Below are 17,800 nucleotides of genomic sequence, written 5' to 3' on the forward strand. Positions count from 1 at the left end.
TGTCGGTACGTTTTATAAAACAAACCAATGTCGGATAAAAAATAATATAAGTACGCGTTCTTTGAAGATGCTTCAGGCAGACGGTAACTGCATTCAGGCAGGCCTGTCTCTATGGTGATGGATACTCCAAGGGATGTAGATCACCAAATCTTTACGATCTATCAACTTTTGCCAAATGAGATTCTGGAGAGTATTCTGCACAAAGTTCAAATCATCAAAAATGATCCTCAGATTGATTTGTGGATTTTTCTCTGCTCCCATAAAGATGTACAAATTCCATCAGGAGGAAAACATGCCTATGTTTACATTCCAAGGGTGGAACCAGCTCAGACCTTATCCAAAATTTCTTCTTGAAACTCAGGTTATCAAACTATGTCAGAGTAAGTCCATAGACACCAGCACCACAGAAAGACCAGTAAAACATTTGATCGACACCTCCCTAGACTTGGCCCGGTGGAATCTTTTGTCTCTTTTTGTTGGTCCTTGATACACCAGGATCACATCGGACTGGATTGTGGACACACCAGGATAACAGTAAGACTGGGACCATGTTAGACCAGGATTTCACCCAGTGGGACCATGTGAAATCCAGACCACATCATACAAGCCACGGAACCATAGAAAGACCAGGACTATGTACGACCAGGCCCATAAAAAAACTCACCAAAGACGCATCAGGTCCACAGAAAGTTTGGGATTCTAGGCAGACCAGGATCAAATCAGACAGCAATACAGACCAGGACAACAGAAAGACTAAATCAGCAAAATTACAATAGAGAAAGACTCTGGTTGGACTCAGAACATGGGAAGACCAAAATTATGTCAGATTTTGACCAGACCCACATAAGAGCACAATCATGTCCGACCAAGAGTGCACCAGACTAGGATAATGTCAGATCAGGACCGTGGCAAGACCAGCACCACAGAAAGACTGGGACCACATCTTACATGGGCGTCAGTTCATCTCAGGCAATAGAGCAGGTCGTCCAACAACCGAAGGGTTGGCGGATCGATCCCCGCTCTTCCCAGCCAGCTGTCACCCCCCGAGCGCGGCTAATCTGCAGCTCACCACTCCCCCCAGGGGATGGTACAAAATGCGGAGAACAATTTCCCCATTGTGGGATAAATAAAGTATAAATTATTATTATTATTATCGCCAGGACCATGTTAGAGATGGACAACATATGGACTGGGATCAAAGAAAAAACAAAAACAAAAATATGGACAAATTTCCAATATGTCAGACTTGGACCATTGATGGACCGGAACCACAGAAAGACTTCAATAATGTCAGACCAGGATTGCACAAGACTGAGATCACATCAGACCAGGACTTTGGCAGAACCAGTACCACAGAAAGACTGGGCCACATCACACCAGGCCCTGGAAAACAGATGGACCAGGACCACAAGAAAGACTCAACTGTAGCATCAAGTCAGACCAGGATTGCACCAGATTGAAATCGTGTCAGGCAATGACCAGTGGTCAGATCTTTGCCAAGGATGGACAAGGACCAACACAACAGACAGCTCATGCAGCTGTTGTGAGCCCCCGTCCATGTCTTCCAGAGGGGGGAGGTCAATTACAGGACAGGAGCCTCTCCTCCAGAGTGAGAAAGTGAGCTCTGATTAAGTTTCTAATTGCTTCGTTTAAACTCTAATAGGCCATTTGCAGTCTGGAGCTTGAACAGGATCTATGTCAGTGCTGGTTTGTCAGTGTGTGTGTATGTGTGTGTGTAGCAGCTGCCCCCCTCCGCCTCCCCATGTGTGTCTACATTCAGCCCGCAGTTGGATTATCTGCTGGTCTGTCCCAGCTGTCGTGTCCGAAACAAGGATGAATGTGGGAGCTTGTTGATTATATGATTGACAGCTCAACCCCCAGAATAGATTAAGCAGTTCTCTTTGAAGGGGGGGCCTGGGCTCAAGGCTCGTCTGTCTGTGGAAATCTCTCTGCCGTCTTCATGATCGCAGAGATAACATCCTAACTAGACAGATTAGTTTGTCATAAATGTCACTAAACATGTCAGAGCCTGGTCAAAAAGCCTGTTGGACCTTCAGGACCCCCATTAACTGTCAGTGGGAGACTGTGAAACTGGAATGAATCCTCATAGAGCACAACTGAGGATTTGATGCTGCTCTTCCAGGAAAGTGGACAAAGTTCACATACTTTACTTGTCTTTTCTCTGAGAAAATACACCCCCAGGTACACATTTTTTAGGATTACTTTAGTGTTGAGAATTAAAGCTAAAACATGAACAGTTTTGCTCCAAAAGCCTCTTCATGAATAACAACAATGTAACACCTACAGACTGTAAGCAAGAACTGGACTGTATGATGTCACCCATAGAAAATGACTTGTTTCCAGTTCCAACCAAATTAAGAAGAAAATGAAGTTGTGTCCCATGCACACCGCCTCCCCAAACACACACACACATCCACAGTGCACAGACCCCTTAAACACTACATTACACGAAGGATGGCGGATGGGTCACATCAGAGCCTGCGCACAATCCCCACAGCTCCAGTGCATGCTTCCAGACTCTGCAACAAGTCCCGACGCCAGCTGGCTACACCCACGGTGCTCACCGGTGATAGCTAACGCGTGTCCATCATGGGAAAACTTCGGACTCTGGTGGGATCTGGTGAGTCAGAGAGACGAGTGAAGAGGCACGATTGGGTGGCTCCAAAGTCCTAATGGTTGCAAAAACATCAATAAAGAGTATTTCTCCAAATGGTGAAAGGGGACTTTGTGCCTCTCACTAGGTTTTGGTCAGGAACAAACTGAACCAAATGGCTCTTTTAGCTTTAAAAGTTGGAGATCCTTGAGTGAGACGTTTGCTGATAAACTAGTGAATAAGGGCTGGTAGAAATCTGTCTGAAATACAGTCAGGGGAAGTGTAGATGAAGTGCAGGTGTGTCAGGAGTCCCTGCCAGCAAACCATCACTCCTGTGGAGACAAAACAGGAAACAGCAAAAATAAAAATTGTAAGACTTAAGGGGTGCAAAAAGTGGGTGTGCAGTATATGCTATATAGGTTGGGAATATTGTTTATAGTTTTCATATTTTTTAATTTCACAGCTGTATGTGCACATTTATTTACATGATATGATCAGTAACAGAAGCACATCATAAATGATTGGACACCCCCGCCGCAGCCGCTCCTCCTTCACTCGGGTCTTGTACAGAGAGTGTAATCCAGCACGTGTCCGCGAGAACCTGCTGGAGCGGAGTCGCACGCGGAGGCGCACAGTTTGTTGTTTTTATTTGAATTGTGTAATCATCTGATGACAGCGCGCTAAAGATGGGAAGGCAACTAAAAAACAATCTGGGGCTGTGAACAGAAAATGCAAGAGGGACAAAGATGTGGTGTGAATGAAGAAAGGTTTCCCTAAATGGTTGAGAGACAGCAGCTACCTTATAGCCGTGTTAAAAACAGGCTTGTAAACATTCAGGCTAAAGCAACTAGTAAAATGGTCACAAGTGTCTTGCAACTTTACTGAGAGGAATTTACAGTATCACTAATCATGAAGAGAAAAAAGGAGCTTGTCTGTGCGGATTCTGTTTCAGACAGACACTGAAAAGGTTTGATCCTATGACTGTAACAGCACTAAATAATGATTAAAGCTGCTCTTATGGTCAGAAGCAGGGATAAGTATGTGTGATGGTGGGTTAGACTGAAAACATGGCGTAAAAGTGTAAAGTGTCTCAGCAGTCTCTTTAGCAGACAGAAACCCTGGCACAGAGATGAAATGAACCATTTTGGAGAACCTATCAACCGTGGTGAGTATAGTGTCATTACTCACTGAACATGGAAGCCCTGTTACAAAATCTATGGTGACGTGAGACCTGGGTCGCCAAGTTACAGGAAGTGGATGAAGAAGTCCAGCAGGCCGTCGATGTGAGCTACTAGCACAGTCAAGATAAGCAGCGACATAATTTTGTACGTCAGAGAGTAGCGATGGTTACCAGAAGCTCTGTTTGATAACAGCAAGAGTCCCTTTAGGTTCCTGGATGGCACTGAAGTGGGGAAGAGTGGCACCACTGGATGACGCTGGACCACAGAGTTTCTGGAACAAATACCATACTAGCTGGACAGTCACTGGGAACATTAACCTGAGCTTGAGCTTGTCTTAATTAGGCCTCAATGTTACTGGTAAGAATAGCTAAGGGGACAGAAGGTGACAGGATAGTCTCAGGACTGCAATCTGGTGGTGTGGACACCTGTAGTTAGGATAGGGCATCTGGAACCCAGTCTGTAGGACAGTGAAAAACAAAATGAGCAAAAAAACAGTGACCATCTGGCTTGGCGAGAATTAAGTCTCTTAGCTGTCCACAGCTATTCTAAGTTCTTTTGATCAGTAAAGACAATGAATGAGTGTTTAGACCCCTTCAGGCAGTGGCACCACTCCTCCAAGGCGAGCTTGAGGGATGAACCTTGTTGTCTTCACCTCGCAGAGATAGCACTGCCCCCACCTCATAACAGGCATCTACCTCCACGGTGAGTTGCCACTCCTCATCAGGCATCTTGAGGATGGGAGCAAGCGTAAAATATCTCTCCAGATATGAGAAGGCCTCCTCCGCCCATGGGATCAATTCAAAATGTACACTATATAACCAAAAGTGTTCACTCATCCAGCCAAATGATCAGTGATTAGTGTCCTAATCACTTGGCCTGGCCACAGGTGTATAAGATCAAGCTCTCTGGCATGCAGACTATTTTTCTAAACATTTGTGAGAGAATGGGACGATCTCAGGAGCCCAGTGAATTTCAGTGTGGAGGAAGCCACCTGTGCAACAAATCCTTGCTCCTAAATATTTCACTCAGCATTGACACTTCACTTCACTTCATTTTGGTGAAGATGATAGGACCTTGAAGTAATTCAAAAGCTTGGTTAATGAGGGGAAGACAATAATGATTCTTGAAAGTTTTTCACTAGAAGTCAATACATGGTCTTAACCAACAGTAGTCTTGACCGTATTTAACACCTTTTTCAGGTAAAGGTATTCAGAGGCAACCTTTGACAAGTCAGGATACACCTCCTCTATGTAGAACAGGAATGTGGTCGTGTTGCATGGAGCTGAGACAGTTAGCAGGACACCCGGGACCCCAGGCCTTAATCCTGCCGGTACACCAATAAATCTGGGGATTGTGCTTTCTAAACCAAAGCAATCCAAAATTGACAGAGTGCCGGAATATCAATTACATGGAAACATATTTCTTTACAATGGTTCTCTATTTGTATCTTGACAGGTTTAGTGACACGTGAGCTACTTTTAATTCGATGATTGTCAATTGCATGCATGCAAAGAGCAGAGTGAATGAGTCTTGAAGGGTGAAGTTGAAAGCACAGAGCTGATCATGACAATTTTGACCAAAGTAGATAGTCTGTCAGCCGGTTTTCTTGTTTCAATAATTTTTGAAAATGTTTTAATTTATATTAAATGCTTGATGTTGATATTGATTGATTAAAAACCTGTCTTTTATATTTTCTTTATTGTCTGAACATTTTCCACATGTACAGAAGGGCAAGAAATAGTTTTAGTCAAATTCCACAAGTTCTCACAGTTAAAAAGAAGAGTTTGGTCTGTAATGTTTATCATAGAAACACTTTAACTGAGAGATACAGAATGTAAAGATAAAATTATCAAGGAAATCCCATTGTTGAATTTTCTTTCAACTTTTTCTTCAACCAATAAGTTTTCCATTTTCTATTGATTGCTCCAACTGTTGATTAAAGTCCAATTAGCTGCCATGCACCTAAGTCTTTGAAATTTGTTCTTCGCATTTGACCCATCCCCTGAGGGAGCAGTAAGCTGCAGACACAGCTGCGCTTGGGAACCATTTTGTGGTTTAACCCCCCAATCTAACCCCTTAAAGACCCACTCCAATGAAAAATGTGTTTTTAACATGATGTTGTAGAATTTTTCTCATGATGGTGGATATGTATAAAAGAATTTAATATTAAACTGCATTTCTGAGTATTTCTTTATTCAAAAAGTAATGGATCAGGAGCAAATGAAAATCCAGTTTGAAAAAGCTCGGGTTTGTGCCGCAGAAACTGCAATGGACGGACCAAAGTCTTCCTGTTTTGCTTCAGTTTTAATAGATCCACTTGTAAACAAAAAGATGCATTAACGTCTTTGTGTTCCTGTTCGAATGGTTAGTATCAATATTGCTTGCTGTTTACTTTTGCTACGTTAATATTAGCTTGAGGTTGTGAGGGGCTGTCAGCTAGCAGAAGAGAGTGTAAACTAAGGAGTGCTGGGATATAAACGTAATAATAATAATAATGGATTAGATTTATCTGCACTTTTTCTTGTTGCTCAAAGCGCTTACAATGTTAAAGTCCTGTTATCTGTGACACACCTAGGTGTGTGACATTTGTTCTCTGCATTTGACCCCTCCCCTGGGGAAGCAGTGAGCTGCAGACACAGCCGCGCTCGGGAACCATTTGGGGGTTTAACCTCCCAATCCAACCCCTTAATGCTGAGTGCCAGAAGGGAGGCATTAGGACCCATTTTTAGAGTTTTTGGTATTACTTGACCTGGATTTGAACTCACGGCCTTCCAGTCATAGGGTGGACACTCTACCACAAGGCGACAGCAGCGCTGCAGAAACTAGGTCTTAAAAAGGACAGTCTTTCTGATTTTGGCTAAAAACTGCAAAATCATAACTAAAAGACCACTGGGAACGATTTTTAAAAAAGATAAAAAATATAGTTGGAGTGGGACTTTAATGATGAGTGTCAAGCAGGGAGGCATAGGGTCCAATTTTTAGTCTTTGGCATGACTTGGTCAAGGATTTGACCTTACGGCCTTCGAGTCTACCAAAAGTCTACTGAATTGGCACAATTTATTCTCATCGAGCTGTTGTTTATTTTAGATTGGTTCATTCCAGTCTATTTCAGGTCAGCAATCTTGTCCTTGGTGTTAATATAATAAGATAAAATACCTATGCTAAACACACACACAGGCAAGAAGATGTTAACTATAATCACACCACCACCATCGAGTTTTCCATCTCAGAGTAAACAAAATGTTTTTTCTTTTTTCAAAACTTGCAAAAAAATGACCCTAATAAATACAACAAACTGATTTGATTTATCAGAGCCAAACATGATCAATATCTTTTCAGCATAGCAGAAAAATTCATTTCCAGTTGGCTCATCTGTGCTCCTGTCGTTGGCCGTGGACCTCATCTCCCGTCCCCAGCAGATAATATGACAGATATAGATATGACATATGCAGATAATAACGTTGCAGACACGGTGGATTCATGTTTATTATTATATTTAGAGAAAAACAGTTTTTTGATGGTCTTGTCATTTTATTTTACTTTATTTATCCACCACACCTTAACAGTCTGATGTGGCTGAAGTTGGCATTAGGTTATTAGCATCCACTTTAAAGTCTTCATCTTCATCACCAAGTCTTGATGTTTTAGTATAGATTTAAATAGACTTCTTTCTACTAAAGGTCTAAAAAAAACACAAGACTAAAACACCTATTAGAAACCCTGTAGATGGATGGAGGAGAACGGTATCTGCATTCGTGTCCTTTTGGCGTGATGGAGAAATCCAGAGCCACTTTATCTTTTGTGCATAACGGGCACGTTTATTCACAACAGAACGATCCTCAGATCAAGGAGTCAGCCATACATGTTAAACATTGCCCATGCGCAGCTCAGCTGCAGAACCAAAGACATCCCTGTCAACAGCTTACCGTAAAACAGCGTGTCTGAACACATCCTAAAACATACGCTTTAACCTTGCCATAACACATTGAGTAGGGGCGCACTTCAATTTTTACATCTTAATACCCCCACTCAAACTTAGCTCACTGTGTTACATAATACTTTACTTATCAGTTTCACAATAACACATTAAACACCAAACAAATTCTGGGAAAACCTTTATAATTTCAGTTTAGTCATCACATCAGCAGTCATTTTTAGCAGTTGTCACGATCTCTCTGATGAAATGGTATTTGATGTCAATGTGTTTGCAGTGAGCTTTTCTTACTCAGACTCACACAGCACCCTGAAACATTGCACCTATCCCTTTCCTTGGATGCCCAGTCAGTAACACAATAAACCTTGAGGCCTAGCATACCTGAAGGGTTTTTGTTAAAACATAACTCCTTTTCCTGAGTACCTTTAAGGTACCTGAGAACATGTGCAACACTGTTCAAGTGTTCTTCTGTAGGATGTCCAAAGAGCTGAGAGAGTTTGCTCACGATAAACTCAGGTCCAGCCTAGTATGAGTTAACAAATAGATTAGACTTCCTACTGCTACTCTGTACTTTCTTACGTTTGCCATCTTCTTTCCGTTGTCAGAATAGACCAGTTTCTGTTCACAAGGGGTCTCTCTTGGTTTGCAGTCTTCCAATCCAAACCTTTCTAAGATCTTATTCACATATCATTTTGACTTGGTTTTTGCTTTGATGGAAAACAATACCCCAAAAATGCTTCAGTCCTCCCAAGTCCTTGGGAGTCCATTTGTTTTACATCACTTAGAGCCTGTTCGCTGCTTCCAGCTAGAATAAGGTCATCAACCCAAATCACAATGATCAGTTTCTCCTCCTGCCTTTCCCCAGAACACAGAAAGTGATCAGCGGGATTCTGTTCAAAACCATTTTCAGTCAAATGCTTGTGTAGCAAGAAGTTCAAGTTTCAACCTTCTTTTAGCCCATAAAGTGACATTTGTACCTTACACACTAGTTTTTGACCTGATTTTATCTTTTTGTTCGAAACCTTGTGGTTGTTTCACAAATATTTCACAGACCATTGGAGCATGCAAACAGTTCTGTCTTGACATCCATTTGGTGTAGGATGAAACCTTCCTGTCCTGCTTTTTGCATCACTACTCTCACAGTTGCCATGTCTGCAGTGGGTGAAAAAGTCTCACTGAAATCTGTCCCTTCTTTCTGGTTATAGCCTTCAGCTACAAACCTTGGTTTATATTTATCAGCTCGGTCAGTTTTAACAGTATGGACCCACCTTCCCTCTACTGTTTTCCTGCCTGTAGACCTCCAGATTTGGAGGTCGTCATTACATTCAGTGTCACAGTCTTGGAGATAAGCCGGTTTCTTTTTGGTTCAAGTTGGACACTTTCTTTGAGCTGTCTCCCGGGGTTTCCCAGCACAGGATTGCTCTGTCACTTCCGGGAGAGTTTCAGGAACCTCACAGTCAGAGTCAACGTATTTACTTGTTTCTTTTTCCATCTCTGCTGGATCATCATTTTTTGTTTCTCTAGGAAACATTCCATCAACACATTCCAAATATGGCTCTGGTGTTTTGTTTTTTTTCCACATGTAGCCCTATTAATGAACTTTACCAGCTGTTGTTTCTGGACTTTACTCTCATTCGGGTAGTAGACTAGGTAAGCTGGGCCATCCTCCATGCAAAAACTCCTTCATTACATCTTGACTAAAACCTTCCTTTCTGTTGTTTGTAAGCCAAACATGTGGAGCCAAATGTATGCATGTTTGCGATATTTGGTTGCTTTCCTGTTAGCATCTTATACCTGTTTTCTTTGCTCTAACTAACACCTGTTCCTGATATAAGCAGCTGTCTTCATCAGGTAGTTATTATTTTACATCTATTATTTTTACATCTCAACAAAACTTATAATGAAAGGGTTTGGGTCAACAAATAATAGCAGGAAATTTAGAAGTTTTTTTAAGTAAAATTTTGCAATTGAATTTTATAAGAAGTTTGAAAATCATACATAAAAAAAGATCTACTTTAAAGTAAAATCGAATGATTCAACTACTAAATTTTTTGTTTTTCAAGTACAAGTTGATTTTTTATTGATGAACTGATACATTTTCTCTAAATTAAGGTCTCTTTTGGCTGTAACTTGCGTTTGTAGGCGTTTTCCTTTCACAAACCTGATTTTTTCAGGAGGGGAGGAGCTCGTGCTTAATGAGCGGGAACAGCTGCGTGCGCGCGCATCCATTTGTTCAGGCGGTACCACTTCCTCGTTCTGCGGCGGGCGGGGGTGGAGGGGGGGTTCCCGTGACGTCCTACCTCGAGCCGGGCCCAGACGCTGCCGCAGAGCCGTCCCTGCTGACAGGAAGCGAGCGCCGGACACATCCGGGCCCGGCCGTTATGCGGCAGCGCTCGGAGCTGATGTGAGCTGCAGGCAGCGGCGCCATCACCATCCCGACGTCTGGAGGTGGGGCGCGGGGGGGGACATGTCCTCGCTAATGGTGGAGGGGGAGCAGCAGTGGGTACCGACACACGTCCTGGTGACGGTGCTGAGGGGCAGAGGCTTGCAGGGCAAGAGCAAGCACGGCACCAGCGACGCCTACGCCATCATCCAGCTGGGGAAGGAGAAGTACTCCACCGGCGTGGCGGAGAAGACCACCGAGCCGGAGTGGGGAGAGGAGTGCACCTTCGAGCTGCAGCCCGACGCGCTGGAGAGCGGGCGGCTGGTGCTGACTGTGATGCACCGGGGGCTGGTGGTCCAGGACGTGTTCCTCGGGCAGGCGGTGATCCAGCTGGGCGAGGTGTTCCACCAGAGCAGATGCCTGAAAAACCAGTAAGTTCTAAAACCTGCGTCCTCTCCCTCCCTCTGATGCTCGTCACCCTACCTCTTCTCCAGGGTTAGGGTTCTGGAGCTGCACCTTTCTTTCTGGGTCTGTGCTGCTGCATCAGGCCCTCCTCAGTCACTCAGCCAGGATCAAAACCCCTGAACTTCTAGAAAGTTCATGTCCTCTTCTGGGCTGCTTCAGTCGGAGGGACGTACAGATGTCACATGTGATAAGATGAAGCATCAGTTGATCTACAGGAAGGTCTGTTTAACAGGACGTGACATCGGGAGAAGATTTTAGCATCCTTCTGGGTTTTTATGGGCTTTTTTAAAAATAGGAACCTCGATTGATCTGAAGTAGATCCTTAAAAGTAGGTGTGATGGTTTGTTCCGGCCCGCTGCTGCTTGAAAAGAACATCTGCCTGAACGGGATTCCTCAAAGACAGATGTTTGGCTTCACCCGACACGTTTGTCCCGTGGAGTACTTGCTGCTGCGCACATGGTGGGGTGGAAAAGGATGACAGAGGTAAAACCTTTGTCACAGATGCCCTTACGGGTAGATATGGGCAAACCTGTATGACATTTCAAGATCGTAGACTACTCTGCGAGCCCATTGGGCGAAAATGTTGATGCACATTTTTTCTAGGAGAATGCTGCCAGCAACAGGTCGTAGCGAACACTTAAGCAACAGGTAAGGGTTAATTAGGAGAGACGCTGGCACATCGTACAGTTTTTTATTATTTTTTTAAACCTAAGCCAGGTAGCCTGCAAGTGAAAGGTGTGCATCCTGGGTCAACCCCCATAGGGTTGCTTGTGACGAAGGCATGAGCACTATCCTAACCCAACTGGACTGGACCAGGCTGGACTGGACCGGGCTTTCACTGAGGAGTGTCAAGTTGTCAGCTGCTCAATTGCCTGTTATAGGACGGTCCCATGATTCCTGGTGGACCCGAGACGGTCTTCCTCCTAAAACGCCAACAGATGCAGGTGCTGGTGTGAGGTGTGAGTTGTAGCAGTTTTAGCCATTAAAAGAACACACCCAGGTGGAATGGAGGTCCTCTTCTCTTGGGAACAGAGGCATTCTGGGATCTGTTAAAAAGTTGGTCACCTGAGCCGGGCAGTGATGTGCGGGGCTGGTGCTTGAAGTTCCATTCTGGATCATGTTCATAAAACCCAACGGAGTTGATGGCAAACGGTGCTCCTGTCAGTTTGCTTGGAATGAGCCGTCACATGACCATCTGTCGTCAAAGATGTCTGCTTCTAACTTTGAAGTGTTGACTCATCAGCCCCTCCTTGAGGTCCGGTTGACCTGACTGGTCTCTGCAGTGGTTTGTTTTTAGGAAAATGAGTCTTACCAAAGCTTCAGTGGATCAGCAGAGGCAGACCAGGATCTGCTCACCTTGGCTGTGGGCTTGAGTTTCATTCAGTGAAGTTTAGATCTGGACTGTGAGATTTCATGTTTCCCAGCAGAAATTTGGTCTATTTTCTTTAAATCTGCAGTTTTATACAAAATACAAACAAAAAACTTAAACTGTATTTGGATAGAAATGACTAAGCACTGCTATTGGCACATGATGAATAAGCACCAGTCAAAGGCTGTATTTGGTATTATGTTCAATGATCTGTAGGTTTAGTCTTGATCGATTAAAAACTTGACAAAAGATGTATGGAAAAGTAATAATCCAGCTTCTCACGACAGTCAGTTCAATGTCATGAGAAGCACTGTGGATTAGAGATGCAACCATTAGGTTTAAACGTCGATTTTTGGGTAATGGTTCTGTTTGGGTTTGATTTCAGATCTATAGACGGTACTTTATTGTCACTGTTACAAAAAAATGGAAAAGTGCTCTTTGGTCATTGCATCACTCAATCATGAAAATAATAATCCACTGTGATACAATTTACGACCTATTGTGGAGGCCATTTACAAAATAACAAGTGCATTAGTAAAAACAGGAAGATACAGCCAATTAATTTTCAACTAGAAAAAGTGCATTTGTTGTGCTAGTTGCTAAAACAAGGATAAAATTAATAAAAATGTTAAAAGGATCTGATTTCATTTGTTTTATTGCAAAACAACAATAAAATACAAAAAATTCTGGAAAATTGCTATTTGTTAATAAGCTACTACCGTTGAATAAAAACCTTTCAGTTTGCTTATGCTAAACCTGGTTCGATCCAAATCCAATAAATTATTCTTAAGTTTAGCACAATGTGTGTTTGAACCATAAGACTTTTACGTTAACCTCATGGTAAACAGTAGTTATGCAACGAGACACGTTCGATTCGACCACAATTCATTTCAATGGTGTAACGTACGATTTAGTTTTAAAGCGAGAATCCCTGTAGAGTCTTCAGCCATGTGACCTGCTGTGTCTGCGAGGCTAAATAATGAACTTTAGGACATAAATGCACAATCCCCTCTGTTTGAGATCATTTTTGTTTCCATCAGCTCTTAAAAAAGACAAAAATCAGAGGTATTAGGAAAAAAAATGTCAGTTCGTTGACCACTTTCTAGAAGCTGTAGAACTTTTCCAGAGCAGGAGATTTTAGTGGGATTTAAATCTAGCTGGTAGTACGGTGGCCCTAGAGTCCAAAACACAAAAGCATTTGTCTAGAAGTGACTTCCTAGGTTCTTCTATTATCGGACATAGTTGTGTTTTTTCACATACCTGATGTGTTTTGACGTCAAAACACATCAGGTATGTGAAAAAACACAACCATGTTTGATAATAGAAGAACCTAAGAAGTTAGTTAACACATACAGACCCTATGAACTGTATTGAACTAACAATCTAGAAGAAGCAATTTAGTCATATTTTAGAAAGCAAAACAAAAATTCCATAAACCAAAAAGTAATTCCTTAAAAAAAAAAACACAATTCCAAAAAAAAATGAAACAAAATAAAAAGGGAACATTTCAGGAATCCAAAGTATTTTCCAAGTGTAATGTGGTTTTTTGGTTTTGGATTTTGGGTGTTGTTGTGATCTTTAATGTTTTTGCTTTGACTGATTCGTTGATGTGATTTTCACTTCACCGTCTAGAAGCTGCAGAACTTTTTCCAGAGCAGCACATTTAGTCATCTAGCTGGTGGAGAAGCCCTCACACCACCAAGAAACTGAAAGTACAAAAGTTCAGACAGTTACTTTTGCCTCTGACTCCAGCGTAGAACAGGACAGAAAATGCTCGCCTGCATGAAATCGTTCCGATTTCTAAAAGCCTGCAGCGCTTGCTTTCCTGTACACTGTGTGAACGTTTGTTGTCCTCCTTCCACCCCTCAGTCCTATTTATCAATAGAAGATCCATATATAAGGGAAATTGAACGTTTCTGAGTAGCTGTGGTCAGCCAAGCAGGAAACGGATCAAGAAGACGTCCGTGAGAAACAGTTTGAGTTTGAGGCGCTGCTGATGGTTGTGGAGTCTCAGTTACTGCAGGTCAGCGTTCCTGTGAAGCGTCGGAACTAACAAGTTCAGATCCACAGCAGGAACATCTGCAGGAGCATTCAGGCTCAGAAGAAGTGGTTTCTGTGCAACGTGTTGACGAAAATGAAGGATGTCGTCATTCATTGGTTGCTGCTCTTTTCTGGGCATCTTCTGGATCAACAGTTCCTTGTAATGAGATTCACAATGAGCTTATTGTTGGAAGGTAACTGTAACCCATTATTCTGAGTGTCAGTGATCACTCTGGTTTTTGTGATGTTTAGTTATGTACCATAGATATAGTTAAATTCATTGGGGGGGTTGGCAGTACGTCAGATGGAGTGAAACAGGAGCAGGTGGAGGTATTGAAGTGTTGGAGACTTCGGCATGGTCATGGAGGAGGAAGATCTGCATCTGTCTTTAGCATTTTAACTGTAACGCCTGTCTTCATGTGGAGTCATGGCAACTGGACCTTATTGAAATGTTTCCTCACTTGTGCGAGTGGTTTCATCAGTCGGAGGGGTGCAGGATTCAGTCCACACTTGTATCCTCCAGGTGGGCCGCTCATGTCTGTGACTGCAGATGTTTTATTTCTGACTGTAAAGGTTTAGGGCTTTATACCAACAGCTTTGTGCCTTCTTCTGCTTTATCAAAGGAGCAGGGTTACTCTGATTGACTAATAGCAGGTAATGCAGGATGCTGCAAGGAGCTGAAGTTGTCAAATATTTCATTCCAGGCTGCTTGTAAGCAGAAGAGGGTTTAAGAGGGGTGAGGTTTAACTTCAACACCAGAGCTTTAACTCCAGTGTTGACAGTTTTTGTGTTACTATGGCTACGATATGAGGAAAACTCAAATGCGACACTAGTGATCTATGTTGCGATGACGATATTGCTTGCGATATATGAACAAATAGCAAAACGACCAAAAACACAATTTCCATTTCACTGCAGTTTAATTCAGAGAGAGTCAACATGCCTTAAATAATACTCCAAATGAAACTAGTCTACATGGGAGGCGAGCATCTAACATAAGAAGGCTTCTTCCAGTTGGACAATGGCATAAATGGGTTTATTTGATTTTTTGCGATAGACATACCGCATAGCTTGATATTGCGCTAAGTCTGGTTGTTACTAACGTTAAGTGTGCAAAGCCGATAAGCAAATCTGCTTTTCTCCTCATCAGAATCCGCTGATTTACGGTGATCGGGTTAACAGTTGAAGAGTAACCCTACGTCGTAGGGCATGTGCTACAGTCTCTGCTTCTAAAGGGTTATGTGCTCTGTGATTGGCTGGTGGCACATGTCAAATAGACTGAGCAGAAATTATTGGTAGATGGGGTGTACTTGTGTAGCGCTTTTCTACCTTGCTTCAAGACCCAAAGCAGATTTTTAATCTTAATTTTCCTCACATATGTCTCCCATCATCAGAAGAAATGCTACAAGAACATGTTAAAAACACCAGGAGGGGCCTTTTATTGGATGTTTGCATCAGTGCTTGAATACGTCATTACAGGGGAAACCGTTCATTGCAGCATTTTCCACATTTTTAACCCACGTGGCTGTTGGATGCTTTGCACCAGGAGAGGTGGATGGACTGATTTTTGGGCCCTGTTGTCCAAAACAAAGCGGACTAAGCGTCTGCGGATCCTCATTGCACCACATTTACCCAGCAGACATTTCCAAATTGTTTGCTTGCTTCTCTAGTTTCAGGCTGTAGCTACCCCCCACCCCTAACAAATGGAGCTTACAGCTATTCCTCCCTCTCGTTCCCCTGCTTTTAAATGCAAAGGAACTTTTTCTGTTGTTCCTTTTCTCAGATTTCTCCAAGTTCTTCTGCTGGTTCCTGCTCATCGTTTTTCCTTAACGTCCTCCTTGACTTCTCGCTCTGGGCTTATCTCTGGTTCTTCTTCAGGTTTCTGCTCGGCTTCTTGATCTTCCCTGTAAGCTCCTGACTTCATTGTTTGGAAAAATATAGATTCAAGCCCTAAATACCATCATGTTAGAGGTTTTCTAAGCTGATAGGTCCTCTGCTCGACCAATGCCTTGTCCAGACTAGTCGTCCGTGTCCTGAGGTAAATGGGCTTTTCTTGTGCATGTCAGAAGCAGGGGAAGTAATGCTGGGACAGGGTGGAGGTCAATGGTTTCCTGTTTTGTGCAGATGTGGAATGGTTGTTTATGAAAATTGGAATCTCTGAATTCCTCAGAAGCAGGAAGACATCACAATCAACCGAGCTCAGGGGAGGAGTTTGCATATCTGTGCCCCTGCAGGGGGTTGTTGGTGTTAGTTCTCTGCTGCATTTCTGTAATGTCGTCCCTGGCCTTTGGGCACTTTGGTTTTTGGGTTTTCTCAGCTCTCATGAAGCAGCTTTTGCCTCAGTCTTTCAAACCGACCTCAGCACTGAGGCGTGGAGCTTCAGCCTTCCTGAGAGTCCTGTGTGAAAGCGGAGACCCGCCCTGGCTAACAGGACCTGTGTGGGAGTATTGGCGCTTGCGTTTTGGGGTGTGTTCCTCACATTAACGGGTCCTTCTACGGTAGTTTAGCAATTGATCAGTTGAACAGCAAGCTCCGGCTCCCTCTGTACTCACAGTTGGATGTTTTGCTATGAGAAGTTGCTGTCCCTCCCTGTTACGTCTGTGGGACACCACGCTTGTGTTTTCTCTGGGATTCTTCTGGGTGTTGGTCCACAGTCATGGGCTCACAGACATGTTTGGGCTCAGCCTGAGGTCTGCAGAGGGAGGATCCGATTTGAGGCTGTGCAGTGGGACGTGTTTTCAGCTTCAACAGGAACTCCCCTTTGTGGGGAGGGGCAGGAAGGGTGCGGGTGGATGACTTAATTTGCCCCTTATTATTGCTGCTCTTTAGGTATCAGAAGGAGACTTTAAGTCTTAGACAAAAGATTCAGATTTGTTGTAAAGAAATTCCTCACCATTGAACCGCCTGAGAGAAAGATTAAGAAATTATTTCTTTTTTTATTCTTGAGATTCCAGTGTTTAGTCGGCCACCAATTGTGCAAGTGGACCAATTTAAAAAGATGAGAGAGGCCTCATCATAGGTACCATATTTATCGGAGTCTAAGTTTTGCATAGCTTTGCATGGGGTGCCATTAATACTCAAATGTTACTTTTGTGTGTTATTTTTTTAAATATAAATAGCAACAACTGGTAGGGGGCGCTGCAGGTGTATGCATCAATATCTGCTACACTACAGAAGAAGAAGCACCACTCAATCTTACGCCGGGCTTTGCAAAACTGTTCAAAGCAACATCGAAGATGAAAAATTCAACGCATTTGGTGATTTGAAGTAATAAAGAGTTCTTAATGCTGTGGTTATCTGAACAGTTATTCATTTTTACACTAATATACCAGAGTGCTGCTATGTTTTATGAAGCCAAATAAGCATCAATCTGTTACAGGAGTGAAGCATAGTATAGTATAGTACAGTATAAAGACAACTGTCCACAACCTCAGTCACACTCCAAACTTCACAGCTGTCAAAGGTCACCAGAAACAAGATCCAGGCTGGGAAGACTGAATCTGGAATCGGTTAGCAGCTTGGTGGGAATTTATCAACTGTTGGAGCAATTAGAAGAAAATTGAAGACATACAAGACCACTGATGATCTCCCTCCATCCAGGATTCCTTGCAAGAACGGTGAGCAAAATTCCCAGAACCACACAGGGGACCTAGTGAACGACCTGCAGGGAGGTGGGATTAAAGTAACCAAGGTTACCAACAGTAACATTTCACTACCAGCACAATACTATCAGCCAGTCAAATTCCTGAAGTGCCAGACAGATTTTGAATGGAAACCTCCTTCCAACAGCAAATGAAATTTGGTCGAGGTTTTC

The 17,800-nt window shown here is 43.0% G+C and overlaps 1 protein-coding gene across 3 annotated transcripts in view; it reads left to right on the plus strand.

The window, feature by feature from the left end:
• The first annotated feature begins 9,788 nt into the window (after window positions 1-9,788).
• Window positions 9,789-17,800, plus strand: part of LOC101168166 (rab11 family-interacting protein 5) — a 28,642-nt gene continuing 20,630 nt past the window's right edge. For all 3 annotated transcript variants that reach the window (XM_023951555.1, XM_023951556.1, XM_023951557.1), the window contains exon 1: window positions 9,789-10,543. In XM_023951555.1, coding sequence (XP_023807323.1) covers window positions 10,197-10,543 — 347 coding nt within the window. In that variant the 5' untranslated portion in view covers window positions 9,789-10,196. The remainder of the gene's footprint in view (window positions 10,544-17,800) is intronic.

The sequence above is a fragment of the Oryzias latipes genome, chromosome 22 (genome assembly GCF_002234675.1).
Source record: "Oryzias latipes chromosome 22, ASM223467v1".
NCBI lineage: Eukaryota > Metazoa > Chordata > Actinopteri > Beloniformes > Adrianichthyidae > Oryzias > Oryzias latipes.